We start from the raw sequence: 21,097 nt of genomic DNA, 5'->3' as shown, positions 1-21,097 counted from the left end.
CAGGCAGCTCATCAGCCGGCACTTCCACTGCTCCGAGGAGGGGGAAAGGATGGGGTTCGGGTGGTAGGGGCAAGCCCAGACTGGATGGCATGTGGTACGTGTTGGGGGTTTTACAGGATGGGCATTCGTAGGGGTACATGGATGGTGATATGTTGTGCAGAAATGTGCAGTGTGTTTCCCCTCATACATCTCTGAACACCAACGACGCCTTTGGGTCTCGGGACGCCGTTTTTTTTTCGCCAACTGAGCTAAGTAATGCGTGAATGATACTTGCGCAATAAAGGCGTGGAAAGAAGTGTCGGGGGCACGAATAGTGAGTGAAAGAGAAACAGTAAAAAATGAAGAAAACAAAGATGATATACAACCGCTTATTGCTAGGCTAGCTAGTTATTAATGAATCACATGTTTCTTGCACAGAAACACCACACAAACACTTAAAATCTCTGGATAACATCTGAGGCGTAGGCAGGTTCATTGGTACGTCCAAAGGTGCTGTGCCTAAACTCGGTCTTTTTTATTGGGATCAGAAACAACAGAAACCGTCGCTGGTGTCAAGAACAGTGCATATGCTATACTCCTTGTAGGCGAAATTGGGATATTTAAACAAATTAAGGCACCATTCAGGGGAGCGAGAAATCGTGAACACGTTCACGCAAAAAGCTGATTTCAGAAATTTGGACTAATTTACTGTTCGATTGCGCTCGTCTTAGTGGTTCGAAGCTGTCCTTGCAGACAACAGCTTCTAATAGCGCAAACTTTATTGACTGCCTTCTCCAACGCACGCAGAAGCTAACAAACTGGCTGCGCTAATTTCTTTCGTACTCCATTCCCAACTACGCTCCGTCGCCTTACTCCAAAGTATGGGTGCTGAACTGCGATTCGGGCCTGAAACGGAGTAACCCACTACGTGTGCCGAACTTTTCTAGAGATTACGTTCATTAGTTGATAATTTTTCCGCAGCAAAGAATGCACAAGGTTAAAGAAAAGTGTGCAGCTCGCAAAGATAGGTGCGCCACATTGTATACGCAACATATTTAACGCAACTTTGATCTTCAACATAACACGGTTGCTCAAAAATACATTCCACGACTCTGTAAGGTTGTTTGTGATTGTATGCCATAATCAACCGTCTGAAGTCAATATTTTAGAGAAAGACGAGGTTTCGGTCATGAAGCTCCCGAGAGAAATGATTAAGTACTTCGGCTTGGCAGCGTTGTAAAGCAGTACTTACATTGAGAGTAAAAGGCTTACAGGAACACAGTCGTTTACCATTCGGAGAGACATCAAAAAGCGCGATCAAGGGCAGCCCAATTTGAGATACTCGCCGTGAACGTTGAGTGTGATGACTGTGCTGAGCCCCGTGCCGACGCCATTGCTGGCTTGGCAGAGGTACGAGCCGCGGTCCGAGACTTGCACTTGCGCCACGCGCAGCGTACCGTTCTCGAAAACCTGGTAATCCGGACCGCTCAGAATCTGCCTGTATTCTGTAGCAGTGGGCTCTGGGGACCACGGAAGATAATAATAAGAAGAAAAGACACCATTAGCACATAGCACATGTATGCAGTACATTACCTCTAAAATGTACATACGTTAAGTATGGTCTGCTTCACTAATATTAATGTTTGGATGATGATGTTTCTTGAGTTCCCAACTCTCCCTCTTCCTTTCTTCACCCAGTTTCTTGCCGGTTTGTGTGAGGGACAAAAAATCAACGAAAAAGGCATGATTGAGCTCGTTGAAAGCACTGCACCGCATTTTTCGATTTCTCTAGCAGGCCTCCTCCGGGGATAGGCCCATCAAGGAAACGACATCGTCGATCACCGTCAAACTGTAATCTGTAAGAATTCTGGAGGAGGTCTACTGTTAAAAAATGTATCTGATGCTTCATTGGGGGTTTAAAGAGCCCACATTTAGTTGTAAAATTGTTAGCACTGTGTCAAGATAAGCCGGTATTCATTCTGAATAAGATTATTTTTCTTTCTTTTTCTTTTTGGGGGAGAGCGTGGTGGCAGGGCCAGGGGATTTCTTAGAGAGCAGCGCAGCGCCCGGTGTCTTAACAGGTAGGAAGCTCAACCACTATCGGGCTCGCCGAGCAGGGCTGTTGAAGTGAGTCGATAGCCTTAATTTCAGACGTCGATGGGGATGAAGGGTGTGGGAGAGGCCCAATAATTGAACATTGATCCAATCTTATCGCTTTGCTGCTTATTATAAAGACGTCGCAGGAACAAATATAACCGCTCCCCTGACGCTTTTTATAGCTTCCGCTCGAACGGAAAGATGGAAGGGGAGGGGCCCAACTTCCGCGATAAGAGAAAGATCACAAGATAAAACGTACCGCTGTAGCAGTACTTTTTAAACCGATTTTCGTCTAGTCAGATACGCGTTTTAGGGGAAAGAAGGGTAAGACAAGAGAAAATCAGCGCGATTAAAAAAGAAAAGCGCGGCAAGTTGAAGAGAGAAATGATGAAACACAAGCAAGTTATCCGCGCGTGAGCCGACTGGAAACCTTAAAGACGAATCGATAGCCACCCGGCTCCACTTTGGAGCGAGAACTAATTACGCGGAACGCACGCTTGCTACCAATCAGCCATCGAGACAGAATTAAGTAAACGCGATACGAAAAAAAAAAAAACCCAAACCGATAAACAAAGCTTCCCCCGCAAGCAACGCCTGCCTGGTTCGTTACGTTTGCTTCGTTCCCTCTTTTTGTTCGGTTACATTTTTACGCCTTAACGAAAAGGTTAGATGATGCGCATGCTGTGCTGGGGTGTGGGCCGTGACGAGCCACGAGGATTGCGCATTTTGTTCATGTTCTCCTATCTTAATGCTTTTTTTTTTGTTTTGCTGTCCTTCTTTTCCTTAATCCTTGTCATCTCTTACAGTACACGCGCCCTCTGCGTGCTCCCGAGGCGTCGGGGTTCGAGTTAAGGACGGAGTTATGAGTGAGGTTGTTTGAATATTCAATGCCGTGAGAAGACGAGGGAAAGATGGGGGAGGCGGTGGAAAAGGAGAGGGAGGAATTGCGTAGGAAGAGGCTGCCGCTTTTACGAGACAAGGTATACAGGGCTGAAGAGAGACGGGGTGTGCGGACGTGGCGAGGAAGAAGAGGAACCGGAGAAGAGGTGGGCCCGATTCTGTATGGTTGAGCGTCGGTGCAGACGCGCAGAGCGCCGACAGGTGTCATCCATCTTCATTTGGTGCCGCCTTCATTGTCGGCGCGTCGGTTATCTCTGGCCGGATTGCCCCGGCTGCGTGGCGACGCGAGAGGAGCGGGGCCGTGTACGTACGGGGCCGATCGTTAATTGCCGATTACTGTCCGTTAATCTTTCCCTTGCTGTTCGCAGCTTTGGCCGCCGTTTGTTCGCCGCCTCTTCGCCGTGCAAGGTGGGTGCAATCGCGGGGGACACCGCGGCGTATAATGAGTTCAGACAGTGTCCGCACAAAGTGCTACAGCTCCACTGAAGCCGTAGCCGCGCTGTCGCAGTGCTTTTCGTCGTGCGACGACAGTAACGGAACACGGAGAACAAAAGTAAACCCAAGTGTTGAAGCTGGGAGCTGCTTTTTCTTGTCTTTATTTTTGGTGATTTTGATTGTAGGGTTTAACGCGCCGACGCAACGCAGGCGATGAGGCGCGCCGTAGTGGAGGGCTCCGGATTAATTTTGACCACCTGGGGATCTTTAACGTGCGCCGAAATATCGTACACAGGGGCGTTTTTGCTTTTCGCCTCCATCAGAAAAGCGGCCGCCGCGGCCGGGAATCTGTCTTTATTTTATTTATTTATTTATTTATTTTTTTATTTAACGGAGTGTACCTTCAAGAAGGCATGGAGCGTACTGAGTAAATGCCTCAAGCAATAATTACCTGTCGCAATCATTTATTAATTTTGCTAATGGGCGTTTTTTGGGGGGAGATTTTCTGGGGGATACAACTCCAGTGTCTATCTAAATTGAGCTCACAAAAATCCCTAGCGTGAATCAACTCAGTGGAAGTGTTGGAGGTAATACGGCAGGCCGCAATCTCTTGTAAACGATTAGCTCGTCAAAGTTATAGCAAGTAGAGCATCTAACGCGGACCAGTAATGTGAGTGAGGAAGTACGTGCGGCCGAGGACGAAGACTTTGCGTGACAAGAAAAAAAGTGGTTGAATACACACACACACACACACACACACACACACACATATATATATACATATATATATATATATATAGTACGGAAATGAGGGGCTCGTTGAGGAAATACAGAAAGATAGGTCAGCAGTCTACAACGCCAAAGGAGGCATAGGGGTGTGGTTAGGCTCTTTTCTTTTTCACTACGGTTAATGAAGTAAACATTTTTTTTTAAATATGCAGAAGAAAGAAAGAAAGAAAAACACGCGCCCAGAGTGGGGACCGAACCCACGCCTTTCGATTACATGTCGAATGCCTTACCAATTCGGCTATCTGGGCGACCGTGTTCTACTTCACTTTCTGGGCTATTTATATTTACTAGAAGTGTATCTGACGCTTGAGGGTGGTAGCCAGCGCCACTCTGACTACACGGGGAGAAGGGGACCTTCTTTTCAACCCCCGGGGCGTGACTCAAACGTCTACAGCCTGTCATGAGCGGGTAACTGGCGGGAAGCCCTCTTATGCAACCTAGGCATCAAGGCTGGGTTCGTGGGTTCGGTTCGGGTTCGTGTTCGTGGGTTCGGTCCCCACTCTGGGCGCGTGTTTTTCTTTCTTTCTTTCTTCTGTATATTTAAAAAAAATGTTTACTTCATTAACCGTAGTGAAAAAGAAAAGAGCCTAACCACACCCCTATGCCTCCTTTGGCGTTGTAGACTGCTGACCTATCTTTCTGTATTTCCTCAACGAGCCCCTCATTTCCTTACTTTATTATTCTGCGAAAGCCTAGCGAGGGTCTCGGTTCTGGCAGCCTTGATGCCTAGGTAGCATTAGAGGGCTTCCCGCCAGTTACCCGCTCATGACAGGCTGTAGACGTTTGAGTCATGCCCCGGGGGTTGAAAAGAAGGTCCCATTCTCCCCGTGTAGTCAGAGTGGCGCTGGCTACCACCCTCAAGCGTCAGATACACTTCTAGTAAATATAAATAGCCCAGAAAGTGAAGGAGAACACAGTCGCCCAGATAGCCGAATTGGTAAGGCATTCGACATGTAATCGAAAGGCGTGGGTTCGGTCCCCACTCTGGGCGCGTGTTTTTCTTTCTTTCTTTCTTCTGCATATTTAAAAAAAAATGTTTACTTCATTAACCGTAGTGAAAAAGAAAAGAGCCTAACCACACCCCTATGCCTCCTTTGGCGTTGTAGACTGCTGACCTATCTTTCTGTATATATATATATATATATATATATATATATATATATATATATATATATAGCAAAAAAAGAAAGACACACGTCGAAAAAAGAAAAGGTTTAACGTTTCGGCCGAGGGACCGGCCTTCGAAGGCCGGTCCCTCGGCCGAAACGTTAAACCTTTTCTTTTTTCGACGTGTGTCTTTCTTTTTTTGCTACGACTTGCCGGTGTCCAAGAAATATTTTCCTGCATTATATATATATATATATATATATATATATATATATATATATATATACAAATTATATACTTCGGTCGCTGGGGCCTGTTTACGTTATTGCCAGGTTTCAGATATGAGCCCTCGTTCCGGTTTTACTGCACCCCTCCCTAGTACTCCGCGAACAAGACCGCCGGCGCAACACCATCACTCGCACGTGCTGAAGAGAGACCCCGCGAAAGGCAATTACTGCTCGATTTTGATAGAGCCTAACCGGACATTGATGGAAGTGCTTGTTTCTCCGCGACGAGCGGGCCGGGCTTGCAGGCATGCTCGCACCGAGAGAGCGAGGCAGCAGCCGCGGATAATGGCGTTACCAAGATAAGGACCGAATGATTTATCTGTGCGCCAGGAGATCCGAGACGACGACGACGACGCGCGCAAAACACACACACGTCGAAGGAGCGAAACAGCGGCGGCGACGTGGCAGCCCTTCTGCCACTGTGCTCCGCAAGGAAGGATTTCGGCGAGAAAAGAAAGACGATCCGGGCTCTAGCCTGATGGGAGACGATGGTGGGATGTGCGTGTGGCCCGGCCACCCCTTCGTCGCCACTGCAGCTGCTGCTCGCTCCCATTGGGCTGTCCGCTGAGGCAGCGTAAAGAGGCGGCCGCCTGCAGTGGAGAAACCGCGGGCAGCGCACGGAAACCCAAGCACGGCGCGCGGTCAATCGCACCGCTGCGCGAGGAGGAGGCCGAGAGCGCGTGTATCTCCCTGCCGCGGCGGGATTAGAAGCCGGGGATCTAATCGCCGCTTGGTCATCTGTCAGGGGCGGCCGCTTAAGCCTCGCAGGATTCTCCTCGGAGCGGCCCGCAGTTGGCCAGATTTAAAGTGTCGTCGGGGGACGGGGGCCGCTTGGCGTCTGCTCGAATACCGCGCCCAGACTGCTTGGTTCTTCTTCTTCTACGTATGGGGATTTTCTTTCTCCCGAGGCTGGTCGGCGGACAATGAAGCGCTTTATTTTCTTTCGCTTATACGTGGAGGTTTGCGCTCACATTTTCTCTCCCCTTTCTTTTCGCGGCGAAGCGCGAAATCTCCCCGATTACGTCGTGATGCGCCGTTCCGCGAGACGGGCACGTTCTCCCGGCGTGTGCGCAAGAAAAATTATGCTGTGAAAGTAGGTTCGCCGAAACCTGGATTTTTACTCAAGTGACTCCTCGCAAGCAGAGAGTTAGGGTTGCCGTCTGATTGGCGCCGGTACGCAGTATCGGGACGAGATCCGCCGTGGCGGCATAGTGGCTAGGTCGTCGCAATATTGAGCACGATGTAGCGAGTTTCATTCTCTGGCTGCGCTGGCAATCTTTCTGGATAAAGGCGAAAAGAAGAAAGGTCTTTTATTTAGATTTAGGCGCTTGCTGAAGACCTCAGGCGGTTTAAATCCGTAGCCCTCCGCAACATCGCTGCTGATAGCCCAGATATCGCCTCGACACATAAACCCGCCGTTTGAATTTCCTTACCGGATCAGAAACTGTGCCACTGGAAACCCAGGCGAGACGACAGTCAATTTCTCGATGCTAGTGTTTTCTTTGCCGTCTATGTTCTGTCACTAAGTGCGTCATATTCTTACGTCATTTCAGATTGCTTGTGGAATGTCGTCTTACCGTGATCATTTACAATTGTCCTGTTGTACAACGGCCTGCTAACTGGTACCCGGGTATAAGGGACGACTTGGCGCTTGCGAAGCGGTGTTATTATTGTTCAGCGAGAGGATTAAATTAAGCCCTGAATTTATTCGCACGACTAAACCATCTCAGGGCTATTGCTCGTAGCACGGAGTGCTAGAGTGCACAACGGCCGTGCTTGGGAAATATCACGCTTGTGTCCACTAGCGTAGCACTTTGTCTGTCCCTTTGTCCACACGTTTGTCGTCGGGTGCTTTGTATTTGGCCAGAAAAGCAAGCAAGGTTAGGCTATGCTGACCCACCGCTGAATAACTGAAAAAGGTTAGTGCTGTATGCTGTTTATTGTCGGACTATCACCAATGGGGTAGGCGTGCTCACAGTTTGTACCCAATGAGCACTGTGGTCTAAACATGAACTCAGTGAGTTGGTGTTTATATCATTTTTGATCCATTTTACTTGCTCTGAACAGCAGTAACGACAAAAAACTATATTGGTGCTGCAAGTGTGTTTTATGGGGCATTGAGATTGGTGTAACAACACCGCCGCTACGTAAAAAAAGGTATTTGAGGGGTTACAAAAGTTAGATGAACGGCTTATTCACAAGTGCATAATTGTTTGTAATTGATAAAGTACCTATTTAGAGTACGGTAGATTGGCTGAGACATGCGACTAACAGGTGCGTTTTTCCTTACTTGGACAATACATCGTAACCGGTCAGGTTTAGTCCCGGTTGGCCTAACTGGTCTTTCATTTTTTATTTGCTCCGGTATCGCTCTTTATTTTGAACAAAATAAAGGCCTATATTTTGAACAAAACCTTAACTCGCGAAATTAGTTTTGTCGAAAATACAGACCCTGTGCCTAATACCAAGCCCAATGGCTTTGTCCCCTGAGGGTAAATAAATAAATAAATAAATAAATAAATAAATAAATAAATAAATAAATAAATAAATAAATAAATAAATAAATAAATAAATAAATAAATAAATAAATAAATAAATAAATAAATAAATAAATAAATAAATAAATAAATAAATAAATAAATAAATAAATAAATAAATAAATAAACAAACATTGGCGACAGTAGTAGTAGTAGTAGTAGTACTCCGGTAGTAGTAATAGCAGCAGCCGCACCAGCAGTGATAGTACTAATAGTAGCAGAAGTTGCAGTAGTATAGTATTAATAGTAGTGGTGCTGGTAACAATACTAGTAATAGTAGCAAGTAATGTTAGTTATGCCGACTGAGCGCCTGAGCGACACCATACCGCAGCAAAAACACGTAAACTCACAATTTGTCTCAAAGCTTTGTGTATGAATTGCGCTGCGTGTGGCTCCAAGCCACGAACTTCGCCCAAGGGAAATCTTCGATATTTTGCCCAAGCGTGGCGCTTAAATCCGCAACTTTATAAGTGCGGATCAAATGCAAATACTGCAGTAAACTTCAAAAGAGGGCTGCGATCTCTCTAAAACGTATGAAGCCAAAACGAACATGACGCACTATGTTTTTTAACAAAAGGATGTTTTTTTTATACAAAGAACTCCTCTCTCGCACGAAGTATTTGTTTTCCCGCCACACCTGAATCAAACTCCATTCAAGCTCGGAGCAACACTTTCCGCGGCCTCAGCCTCGTACGCCGTGACGCTCAGCGAAGCCGTGGCACAGCGCGCGAGATTAGTCGCCTACTTCGCCGCACGCGACCGCTACGTTTCCCCAGGGCGCGAGCAATCGCGGGCCGGGAACGCGCGTCTTGCATGCGGGATGCGCAGCGATTTCCTGCCGCTGCGAGTGTAATGCATTTTTAACGAGGAACTTTACGGTCGCGAAACAGGGGCTCGTACTTCGTGTTGTCGTCGATACAAGAACGCGTGGCGCGCTTTTTTTAAACCTTCGCTTGTCTTTCGTCTTTTTCTTCCCCTTTCCTCGCAATGTGTCTTGCGTTAGCGGATGCAAACTGGTTGTTGCGCCTCGCTTCAGTTTGCACAAAACGCCGTAAGCTACGGTAGTAAGACGTCACTTTTTCGTGCCGCGGGTCGCCTTAGCTTCGCTTCAATATTCAAGAAGCATTGTGTAAGCCCGCTAGAACTGGCATGAATGCGTGATAGCGGCGTTTGTAGCGGCATCTTTTGTTTTCTTTATTAAAAATGAGATCATCTTGCGGAAACATTTGACCCACCCCGTTTTCTATTTCGAGAAAATATTACAAGCCGGGTCATTCTTTGTTATTTTTTTTCGAAGAGTAGTAGAAATGTTTTAGCTCATTTATTATGAAGATGCGTTCCTGCAATGCATATTAATATGAAGCCCTAGTTTTAGTCGACAGTCCGAGTCTGCACGCCTTCGCATTGTAGTCGCCGCAGCGACATTGTACGGCGTAGAAAGCTACTCCGCATTTTAAACGCGGTGCATTCTGGTTCCCCATTATATTTTTTGAGTTGAGAGAAAAAAAAAAAAAAATGTTCCTTTGCTGAAGAGCTTATTTGTTGCCTTTTATCTAAAGGACGAATACGCCGGACGCGTATAGGCGTTCCCTAGTCAGCACAGCCAAGCGACACATGGCGCCATCTAGGGGCTTATTTGAAGCTATGTGCACGTGCATGTGACCCTAAATTTAATCGCTTAGAACGGCTTGGTTTCATAGTGTAGTATTTACGCTCCTGCGATGCAATCATCCTAACACGGGTTCAAATCCCGCTGCCGCTTTTTTTTTTCTTTTTGAAGGGTTTGTCATACCTGAATATGAACATTTGTTATCGCGCATATAATCTATTTGTTACATCTTTAGGCATTATAAATGCAAGCCGGACAGCTAAGTCGGGAGAGGATGTCTTGATTGTGAATTTGTTTGTTTAATTATGCCTCTCGTGCAATCAAATAGCCTCACTTGTTCAAGAAACCGTATCATGAGAGGCGAAGAACGGTGATAATTTTAACTCAACTTGTGACGTCGACCGAAAACAATTGTGGATGCTGTTACGACTGACCGGTTTCTCCAGGTTTTAAAATGTTTAGCAGCTGTGGACGCTGCGTGGAGTGCTGCTCAATTATTCAGGCGTGAAATCACTCCCGCTGTTTCCCCCGAGGACGAGTCAAAAAGCTGAACCGGAAAAGAAACAGCTGACGGGATGGGCGCTTAATAAATAATGAGCCCACAGACTCTAAAAAGATTCGCATGCCAAGACCACCCCCAATTCAGACCTGCCGTCGGGTCTTAAATGACCCGTTTTTCTTTGCCTCGCTATGGTCGTTGCTATAAAACTAAACCTTTTTTCCTTCATAGGTAATCTGCTGAGCTTATAGTTGCGTCGAACACTTTTTAAACTCACTTAAGCGAAAGCCACCTCAGCACTGACGGGCTTTTTATAACCTATTTTGAAGGGAGCTTTGAAGACCCAATTATACCGCCTTTTAGGGTGTATTTTCTTTTTCTCTTTTTCTACACGAATTGAAAACTCCCTGTACGTCATGAGTCCCCAGGGTATACGAGTGATGCTTTAAAAAATAGCTGACGATTACTACAATCCCTAATGCGAAATTTGTGCGCAGCGCGAACTGCCGTCCTCTCGGTAACGGCGCATACCTGCTGCGTCTCAGCAAGTGATCGCGTGATCAGCGAACGCACGGCAGCGCGCGCAGGTCCACCGTTATCTCGCAGCACGTCACCGTCTCCGAGCATGTTGTTGAAAATCGTGTTTCAACCTCCCGCGCAAATGTCACGTGGTTCGGATGAGCCACGCAACAAGGAGGAGAGAGAGAGCTGCTTTATTGAAAGCGAAAGGAGCAACGAAGGACATGTGCATCACGCAGCGTGTGCTGCGCTTCTGTGGCGCCGCCTCGGCATACTGCCCTCCTCCTCACACTTCCGCCGAACTTTCCTGCTCTGTTTTTTCTTCTGTCTGCGGTGTTTCCTTCGTCCGCTCGGTTACGAGGCCGGCGACGCCGTTAAACCACAGCAACAGACGCTTAAGTGCTGCGCACCAAAAGCGCGCAAGATTGTTTTTTTTTTTTGCAGTATATTTTATTATTTAAGCAACGGTGAAAGGGTATACCGACTTGCCATGATGGGCATACGTTTGCTATGGCAGCGTTTGTATAGTCGCTAGGTAGAGAAGGAACATCGTTGGCTTGATTGATTGATTGATTGTAGGGTTTGACGCGCCGACGCAATGCAGGCGATGAGGCGCGCCGTGGTGGAGGGCTCCGGATTAATTTTGAGCACGTGGGGGTCTTTAACATGCGCCGAAATGCCGTACACACAGGCGTTTTCGCTTTTCACCTCCATTAGAAAAGCAGCCACCGTGGCCGGGAATCGAACCCGCGTACTGAGTAAACATCGTCATTGTTGGAAAAATTTGAATGTAGTCTTCAGGAGGTGGAATTCTCAGTCCAGGACTCATATGCCTTTCCAGAAGCTACAGCCCGCTCCATTACTTGAAGCTGGTCAGACAGAGTGCGCCCCTGAGCTCAGGAGGGTTGAAAAGGTTCGATTTGGGGAGAGGGACATCCACCAACCTTGTGGAACAGAACGCTTTCCGTTCCACAGAAGGGGAAGCTAGTGGAGATAGGGGGAGGGCAGTTTTCAACAGGCTACTAGCCAACCTCGATGTCGACTTTCTCGTGGCCCTAGGCACCGCGTGCCTCAATAGAATGTGGAGAGAAGGGCAAGGTCCCTGCAGAATGGAAGCTCGCCAGCGTTCACCTTATCGCGTCAAATAGGTAAAATACTACCTCTTTAACGCGAAAGTCGTTAAGAAATTTCGACCGAGACTGGTGGAAGTTCCCTCTACCACGCGAAGCAGCAAAGATGGCGCACGAGAAGCTTTCGGCGCCTCACCGATTCCCCGTTGCCACGTGACCCTGGGGGTCGGGTGTCCATCCGCCACGCAGTCCATGCTGGCGCTGTGGCCCTCCACGGCTGACGTGTCCACGGGCTCTTTGATCCAATGCGGCGGCACTGCAACGTAAGACGCGTTTTCAAGTCACTGCGATGCTCAAATAGCCCTTAAGTAGTTGTTCAAGGAAAACGGGCAGTATGTTATCTACTCAGCAATTGTGCCACGCTGCACTAAAGCAATTGTGCCACGCTGCATAGCCTAGCACAGCATAACATAGCATAGCATAGCATAGCATATCATATCATCATAGCACAGCATTTCATAGCGCGGGATTGCCGCAGCATAGTTTAGCTTTACATAGTGCAGCAAAACAAGCAAATATGCACGTCATTTTCAGCAAAATCTGGCTCCACAAATGTACGTTGAGGCAGTTATTGTGCTAGCCCCCATTATTATAAAATGCGAAGAACGGCCGTGCTGCTGATTAAAATTGCTGCGGAGAAAGTGCATGCGGATTGGGATTAAATGTGAGGTCTCAGAGGAAAAGAGAGACAAAAGTAAAAAAAAAAAATTAATAACCACCCAATCTACTTATCAACCACCCAATAAATGCTTAACCGTCGCCCAATCATCTTTCGCCATTACTCAAGTTTTGTAGAAAAAAAAGGCATCGAAATGGTCAAGTCATAGCACAATGCTTTTGTGATTGATAATATCGGCTACGATTCACTTGCGCAAAAGTAATTACCACATAAACAACTGTGATGACTCATTTGACGATACAGATTTAAATATGTTTTTATTCAAGCGTTAAATAAATGTGGTCAGCGGCAATACCTTCTTTATCAGTGGGTATGGGTGCTTCTTTACGTAAGCTAGTAAATTACTTCAATGAGCGCGAAATTCAAAACGCTAGACTATAGCAAAGTCGTTTGGTAGTGCAGCGTAGTAACTAAGAAATTCCACCCTTCAGCTTTTTCACCTAGAATATTCCCACTTTATTGTGAACGTAAACCTCTGCAGCGAATCGGGTTCATCGAAACTGTCATGAGCGCATATTTCGAACTTTCCACAAGGAATGTATTATCGTGAAGAGGTGAACCACAGAACCAAGTAAACAGCATACTACTGAGCTGACTGCATGACTAGCATTCGCAACGGTTGGCAAGCCGCTACGACCGGTGCAATGACAGTGAAAAGAAAGATCTTCCTGTCGACTGAAGAGAAGTATCACTAAGCAAGACTTTGGAGAATAACGTTTATTTCAAGAATGAGTGTTGAAAGCATCACCATGAAGGCTCCTGTCGGATGCTGTTGCAAGTTCTGAAGGAATAAACTTTCCTTTTCAAGTACCGCTGCACTGTCGCAACACTGTGCAGAAGTATTGCACTCTAACTTCAGCGACAAACACTGTAACCTTATCTATATAAAAAAGTTCACCAGGAGAAATAAAAATATATTTTTAACGAAATTTTCAATAAGGCAATACTACATGACTGGTGCGAACTTGCACAACAACGGAAATGCGGCACATTTCTCGCCACTGTGACGAAGCGTCTTATCTAGAACCGTTCAAGTAGATGGAAAAGTTCGTGTGCGCTCTAACACATCTTAACTTGAGGCGTGTGTGGCAATAATTGGAGCAGCTTGAGTAAAGGCGAAAAAAGCATTAAACGCGAATCCACACAACCTTATAAAAAAAAAACAGCTTTTTTTTTTATCACTATCCGCGCTTCTCCGACTCCAGTCACGGTGACCAGTAAATCCGAGCTACACAAAGAGCAGCCGTTTTCCCACAACGGCGAAGGGTTCAGTTTGTCTTAAAATTACGAGCTCTATTGGCTCGGGGCTATGTGTCCTTTCAGGAGTTCCCGCGTGCACATGGAGGAAATGTCCGCGATGAGAAAGAATGGAAGGAACTGACGGCACAAGGCACTCAAGGCAAGCTGGCTGAAGAGAAAACAGCGACGAGAAAAAGGTGTCGAGAGGAGGGAATGTAACGCAAGCCAAAAAATGAGAGGTCGTATAGAAGCTCACTATAGTTATTACCTATCTTCCTCCTTTGGGGAAGAGGGGTTAGGGGAGGGGGCTGAGATGTGCAAGCGAAGCCTGTGCGCGCAAAAAAAAAAGTGCTTGGGAACGTTTACGAGGCCATAAAGCAAACACACACTAACGGCATTGCAGGACGCAAGAAAAAAAAAAAAAGATCGAGGACGTTTCTTTGGAAGTTTATTTTTTGAAGGAAAAGTCGGTTACCCTCGGAGCGAAAACGTGGAGCAGCGTTTACAAACAGAATAAGAGCTGTGTAAGCGTGCCGAGGAGCAAACACAAGTAACTGCCTTTCTCAGCGAACTGACAAGCATTATCGCGGGAAACAAAAAAGAACAGCAGTGGCCGGGCCGTGTTTTCTATGGACACACAGACACACGCGGACCTTATTTCCTGGCCTTTGGTCTTCGTCGAGGTTGCCCAAGAGCCTGACAACTCAGCGTTTGCACATTCCGTCTTATTGTGTACACTTATAAGTCTCTCTGGGCGCTGGAGTGTGCGTTTGATCTGATGGGGTTCGCTTTTTAGGTTTTGAACCGCGAGCGCAAATCATGTCTCGGACTGTGGAGGGAAAAGGAAAAAAAAAAAGGAAGGGGGTGGGGGGGCGCTTCTTTGAGAGAAATGGCACGAAGACGCATAGCCTTATAATGATAAGAATCTCGCTCCGGGAAAAGATGGAGCTTGTTTGGAGTTTCTGTACTGCGTCCCGCGAGAGCCAGATTTCAAGAAAAAAAAAAAAAAAAAAAGAAAACGAAAGACAGAAAACCCGTCGACAAGAAGCTGGTTTTGTTCATCTGTCTTTTTATGGCGTTATCTTGCTCGATCACCTCTATAATTCTTTCGTCTTGAACGCTACACAATTACAGATGTCTTTGTCACAGTAAGACTCTACTTGCCATATGTACTTTGTTAGACAGAAAAGTTAGAATCCAAGTTTCTGAAACTATTTATGAGGCTGCTGTTCAATGCTCAAATGCAAACGGAAGGGCAAAAATGTATAAAGGGAGCCTGGATTTCTATTAATAAATGTAAATATGCTGTGTGTGCGTCTTCATAAGAAGGATTGGGATTGGATTGGATTGGAAAACGTTTATTGAGCAGAAAAGTAGGTTGCTTTCTCAGTCCAGATAGCCACGAGCTAGCGCAGCTGCTTGGGCGCGAGCGATGAGGCGTCCTTGGTCCTCGCACCGGGAACTGGCCAGCTCGCGCTCCCACTGCTCAGGGGATGGGGAAGGGAGGGGGTTTGGCGCGAGAGGGGCAGTTGTAGGGGTAAGTGGATGGAGAGATGTAACGGAGTATCGAGGTGTTGTAGAATGTGTTGGTCTGCAGTCGACGCCAAATGCGAGCTGCCTGTGGGCTGAGGGATGGGTGAGGAGGAGGGTATTGAAGCCGCAGTTGGCGATAATGATATAAGATTTCAGTGTATCGGGGGGGGGGGGGGGGACCGGGGGATAGATGGAGGGTTCCGAAAGGTTCTCTTCCGTCGACGAAAACGCCCGGAATGGAAGAGCGCGGGCAGCCGTGTGCCGCCTCGTTTCCCTCGAGGGAAGAATGGCCTGGTTGGTGTCCACACAATCTGGATGTGGGGGGAGGGGGGGAGAAGGGATCCTTGATTAAGGATAGTATCTTCCGCGCTGAGGGAGAGATGTGGCCTGTACAGCAGTTTCGGCAAGCCTGTTGCGAATCTGTGTGGATTGCCACGTAGTTAGAAAAAGCCGTGGCCGCTGCTAGAACGATGGCTGTCTCTTCAGCCGTCGTGGTGCTTGTGCGAAGGCTCAGGAAGGTAATATTGACCGATTTGGAGTCGACGACAACCAGTGCGTGAGCAGGGCGGGATGTATACGGAGCGACGTCCGTGTATCGGGTGTCCGGAAAAAAATTACGACTAACTAGGGCCAACGCAGCCCTCACACTCCATATCACTAGAAAATTTATTTACCCAATCGTGCTTCCACCTCCGTACTGTCCCTACTGCCGGTTGACCGTGTTCGCCACCATCGACCACCTAACCTGGCGCTGCTCCGCGTTTTCTCTGTACTGGCCTATCCTCACCAACGCTACGCCTCCCGATACCTCACAAGATGACTCTCCATTTGAAGACCCTAATTTTCTCCCAGCCCTTGGGCTGGTCGGCGAAGAGAGGGGTCGCTCACGATTAGTGTATACTGGGGTCTACCCCGGTCGTAGAAACCAGTACACGCCTGGCCTCTGATGTGTGAAGCGAACCCCTGTGTTTGTCTCTTCATGGACGCATTATGTCTTCACCTGGGCTACTCCTACCTGCCCCTCCTTCCCCTACCCCTATTTTGGCCGCATGGTCTTCCCTTGATTAATAAAGCACAACAACAACAACAACAACAACTTTTGCACAGTACTGTTCCTGTAACGCTGTACTTTTTGCAGCAAGGCTATTTTTGTGGCTGTGCATGCTTTACAGGCAGATATCAGGCTTCGGCAGGTTTTGCGCATGTATAGCAAGGGAGCGGCACACCGCCGCTTGTAAGAGTTTTAACCCTTGCTAAACCACCTCGTCGTAACAGCACCACCACCCGCCACGCCCGCGTTTGCGCAAGGCCTTAGCGTTTACGTAAGCTACAGTCAAACGAGCTGGTTTCTACCCTATAGATAGGGCAGGACTTCAGGCGATGCTTTTATAGCCAAGGTTGCTTTTTTTTTTATTTTAACAGCAGAGCTGTTTGGGCCGAGTATCTGGTCCCGGGTATCGAACCCGGGATCTTTACGCCGTGAAAATGCAAGCAGAACCACTGGGCCAACCCAAAGGCCCGAGGGGCACGGGGTAAACAGCGGTGGGGAACGATAGCATGTGCTGCCAATTAAAAAAAAAAAAAAAACAGTCGGAATAGAACGTAGGCCCCTCGCGTTATGAAACAGGCGTCCATCCAATTGAGCGATCAGACCTTTCAGCGGCAAGTTCGGAAATTAGTGTCAGGTGCAACATCCGGGTCTCCAACGAAGGGAGAGGGGCCGCCAGCTGTGCTGTTTCTACAGTCTTGCAGCATTAGTGCAGGCTGCGTCAATTGTTTTCCTGTCCACGAAAAAAAAAGAAAATACTCCCAATGCTCCACGTGTTTTCAAAGCGCGTGGCGTTCTACGTTTCAGGCGTCGGAAAACGAACGTCCCGGTGTGTGCTATTAGAATGCTGTCACCACCACATTCGCATACGCCCTTCAAAACATGACTTCAACCTTAAGCTATACGTCTCAATGCTGGGATGTGCATTCGGGGTAGATTAATTAACAACGGATACCATTTTCACTATCAAGTCAAAATAAATGTGTGAGCGGGTATACATGTATGTGGCTTTGTTAGGAATGACCGCCGTCGATGCTCAAGAAAAATAAAATTTGTTTATGCTTTTTACCTAAATTTTGTGTAACCTCTACGTGGTGTGCCAAGAAACTTAGCTGTTCATTCCCCTTCACAGAGCGGAGTGGCTCATGACATTTATGGAACTCAATGAGAGAATGACGCTAAAAGTACAAGAGCATGCACATTTTAGGGGCAAAGCCCCTTAGGGGCTGTAGGCGTCTCCTGTCGTCATCGTCGTCGTCGTAGTAATCGTCTCATGTCGTCACGGTACTAAAACACCGAGAAACTCGTTTACGCCTCGCGTTAGAACCCAACACGTGCTAAAAAAAACACCAGGACACCCTTTTACGCCTCGCGATAGGGAGCTTCGTGCTTCGAAGACAAGGGAATTTTACAGCAAAGCTGTATATTTCTATCTCCCAACTGTTTCATCTCCACTGGCAAAAATGCCAGGGTGCCAAGAATACACTTATACATTGCGTGCTTCACCCCTCCACAGGTTTCACGTTAGTGGAGATGGCCCGGGATATTTTTGTGTTGTGGCAAGCATGTGGAGACGTATCGGGCAGTTGGGCTGCCCGTAAGCAAATGTGTAGTGATAGTTGCACGCGGTTGCAACGCAGGTGTGTATTCATTAGGAAACGTGTCCAACTTGTAAACGTTAAAAGTTTAGTGCCACTATCAAAGCAAGTGGACTGTTATTTTTTTAAAACTGACTGAAGGGAGAGCGCGTATTTGTCTTATGAAAGCGACCGTCGAGAATTGAGCGTTCAGCTCAAGGAGATGCTGTACAGGAATATATTTTCTACGCGTGGACGTAGCCGCAAATTGTTATGTATTTCGTATGGCGCACTGCACATCGGCGGCAAAAACAGGTAAATAAACCGCAGGAACGAACGGGCACAGTTTAAAAACTCATCACCCGTTTAATTATTGGCAACCATACGCAACCTACAGAGTGCTGGCATCTGCAGGCATATATGTACAGGGATCTACAGACAGTTGCAGATGAATGAAGTTGATGGCTGTAGCGAATTATGAAAAAGATGGATTTATGAAAATTCCTACACAACATTAAGAGCGACCAAGGCTGAAATTCGTTCGTTTTCGTCTACGTGCTCCGGTTTCAATATAATAAAAAAGTAGTTATCTAATCCAGAGCACTAGTCTTTTACCGCGTATGGATTTCTCCTTCACTCTAAGCTAACTTTACAGAATTACCTGTCGTGTCAAATGTTCCGCAGGAATCTATTCAGGTCTACTGTCATTTTAAATTTTTATGAATAATTTAAGGGCTAATGATATCCTATTTCTGAGCCCCCCCCCCCCCCTTTTTTTTTTTGCTGATTGAGTTTTGTTTTAAAAATGACCCCCCCTCCCCCCCCCCCCCACCCCCCCCCCACACACACACACTTTTTGCTGCTGTCTTCACGGGGCCGAGTTTTTCGTTTAGTAAATCTTAATAAATTTAACACAAATAAAATTATTTTGCAGGCATAATACCAACCGGACTAGTATTATTTAACTCGTTTACGCGCTTTACTATCTTAGTGACGCCAATGTGTGTATACGCCTGCTGTAATTCGTTATTTTATTTTTTATAAGTTATGTTTCATATGTTAAATTATGTCACTTCTTTCCATTGATTATTATTTTATCACATAGTACGCCTACTATTCCCGTCAGTTTAAACCTAGAAGCAGCAGGCCGTGGCCGAATTTCCGCTAATGCATCTGTTCTCCAACAGACCTTTTCTTGCTTGAAGGCGCGTAGTTACGGGTGAACACGCTTGTTCTAAACGCACAGATAGCCTCACAAGCGTTACTTTTCTAGTGGATGTGCTAATGCTGCTCCACAGTTATGTTCTATAATGACGCACGCGCTAGAGAGCTTGTCCCTTATCAGTGCGCACGAAATGCACTAATTATTAGGTGAACTATTTTTGATTCCTGATCCAGGTAAAAAAAAAAAAATGAAGGAAGCTCACACTAAGGCGTAAGACTTAAATTTAAATGTAGCGAAGCTTTACGCAACCTTCACGACGATCACGACCGGATTTAGGTCCCCGATTGCAGCTTCTTTGCTGACGCAACGACCTTTACTCCACCATTGTTGCTATACGTGTTAGCTTCCTGCTCTTTTCCGGAAGTGGAAATCATTGGACATCACAGTTGCGAGGCGTATGCTATGACGCGTCTTTCTCGTTCAGAGCAATTGTTGCCATGATTACGGCGAACATTGCAACTTCTTTTTGCTAATCTTGGTTAACCTTCTTTAGTGGGTATGTTTGGCTTGACAGACGTGCTCCTGGGACACTGCGCGGTCGCCGCGAGGCACGCACACAGGAGCGCTCGGCATTTTCTTGGTATTTTTCACTGTCGGGCGGTCACCGAAATCTTGGCCAATCTCCCTAAGTGGGCATGCTTGGCTTGACAAACGTGCGCAGGGGACGCTGCACGGTCGTCGCGAGGCACACACACACGAGCTCTAGGCTCGTGCTAAGTGGTTTTGTTAATTTCCGGGCGGACGCCGCGAGGCCCGAGCTCACATGCGCGCGCTCGGCGATTTCTTGGTCTCTTTAACTTGGTCTCTTGGTCTCTTTTATTTCTTGGTCTCTTTTATTACAATTTGCTAAAGAGCTTCGCTCTTAAAATAAATGTCAGTTCTGGCTTATTTGTTGGTTAATGCAACCTCTGAGAATAAGCAGCGTTTCGCGGCCAGCCTGTTTTTAGACATCTTTCCGAATTAAGCTCCAGTCTGCGTGAAACTTCGCAGGAAGTTTTCGTGTGTACTTAATTAAAGGGACACTGAAGTGATATGTAAACATTGCGGGATTACTAGCGCAAATTGTAGTCCGGAGTCCCCAGGCCATGTTTCGACCACTCTAGGCGCGTTTACGCGATTTTATTTAGTAGAAAAACTAATTCGAAAACGCTGTCCTCCTCTCTTTACGCTCGCCCATTTTCTGTGGCGTTTTCGTGTGACGTCAGGAGGGGATGAGCTGGCAATTGGCTGCGCCACGGCTGCGCTACTGCACGGCTCCCCGGCCGACAGAGTCAGTCGGCCCAGCGTTTCGTCCGCCGGCCGCCGGCGGGTCGTCGCAATCAAGGAGGTTAAAAAAAATTGCTTGGTCGCAATTCGTTCGCTTAGTTGAAACGAAGCCAGGACACGTTTGTGAATGGAAGAATGTGCCTTTCTTTACTTGGTTTGTTTGTACACTGTATCTAGCTCCAAGTCAAGGTCGCTTCACACAAGCGCTGCACATGCGACGCTTCGCTGACTGGTACGCCAGTAGGAAAATATAAGGCCTCTTGAAGGCGGGAGAAGAGTCAGCGAAGTCAATATAGGTACTAAGCAAATAAAATCAACTGATATTTTTTACCGTACAGCGTAAAACTAGGGCGCGGGAAGCACGTTTTTGCGCTGGGCGAACAAGCACAGCGGTCAGCAGCACGACTACGCATCTGCGAACGCTTTTCCGTCTACGAAATGCAGTTGCTAGACGTGAGCTACTGTGGAAACTCGGGCGACGCTTACTGCACGATCGTAGTACAACAAATAGTCACCTAAGCGGCTTGAAATGCCAAAACTAAATAAAAGTGTAAACCGGTTGTACAATATATACCCTATATTAGCTAACCATCGGCGTCCCGCTCCGTGGCCTAGCGGTCTCAGGCGCTGGGAATTCTCGGC

General features: G+C 47.1%; 1 protein-coding gene across 1 annotated transcript in view; it reads right to left on the bottom strand.

Annotated features, from left to right (window-relative positions):
- LOC144179735 (cell adhesion molecule Dscam1-like) overlaps positions 1-21,097 on the bottom strand; it is a 251,484-nt gene that overhangs the window by 56,548 nt on the left and 173,839 nt on the right. Inside the window, exons 12-13 of the mRNA XM_077708177.1 lie at positions 12,025-12,144; positions 1,326-1,499 (exon numbers count right to left, since the gene is read on the bottom strand). Coding sequence (XP_077564303.1) covers positions 1,326-1,499; positions 12,025-12,144 — 294 coding nt within the window. The remainder of the gene's footprint in view (positions 1-1,325; positions 1,500-12,024; positions 12,145-21,097) is intronic.

The sequence above is a fragment of the Haemaphysalis longicornis genome, unplaced genomic scaffold, assembly GCF_048455015.1.
Source record: "Haemaphysalis longicornis isolate Haplotype H1 unplaced genomic scaffold, Haemaphysalis longicornis Haplotype H1 scaffold_4, whole genome shotgun sequence".
NCBI lineage: Eukaryota > Metazoa > Arthropoda > Arachnida > Ixodida > Ixodidae > Haemaphysalis > Haemaphysalis longicornis.
Note: the sequence above shows the minus strand (reverse complement) of the source record. Positions and strands in the feature narration are given on the sequence as shown.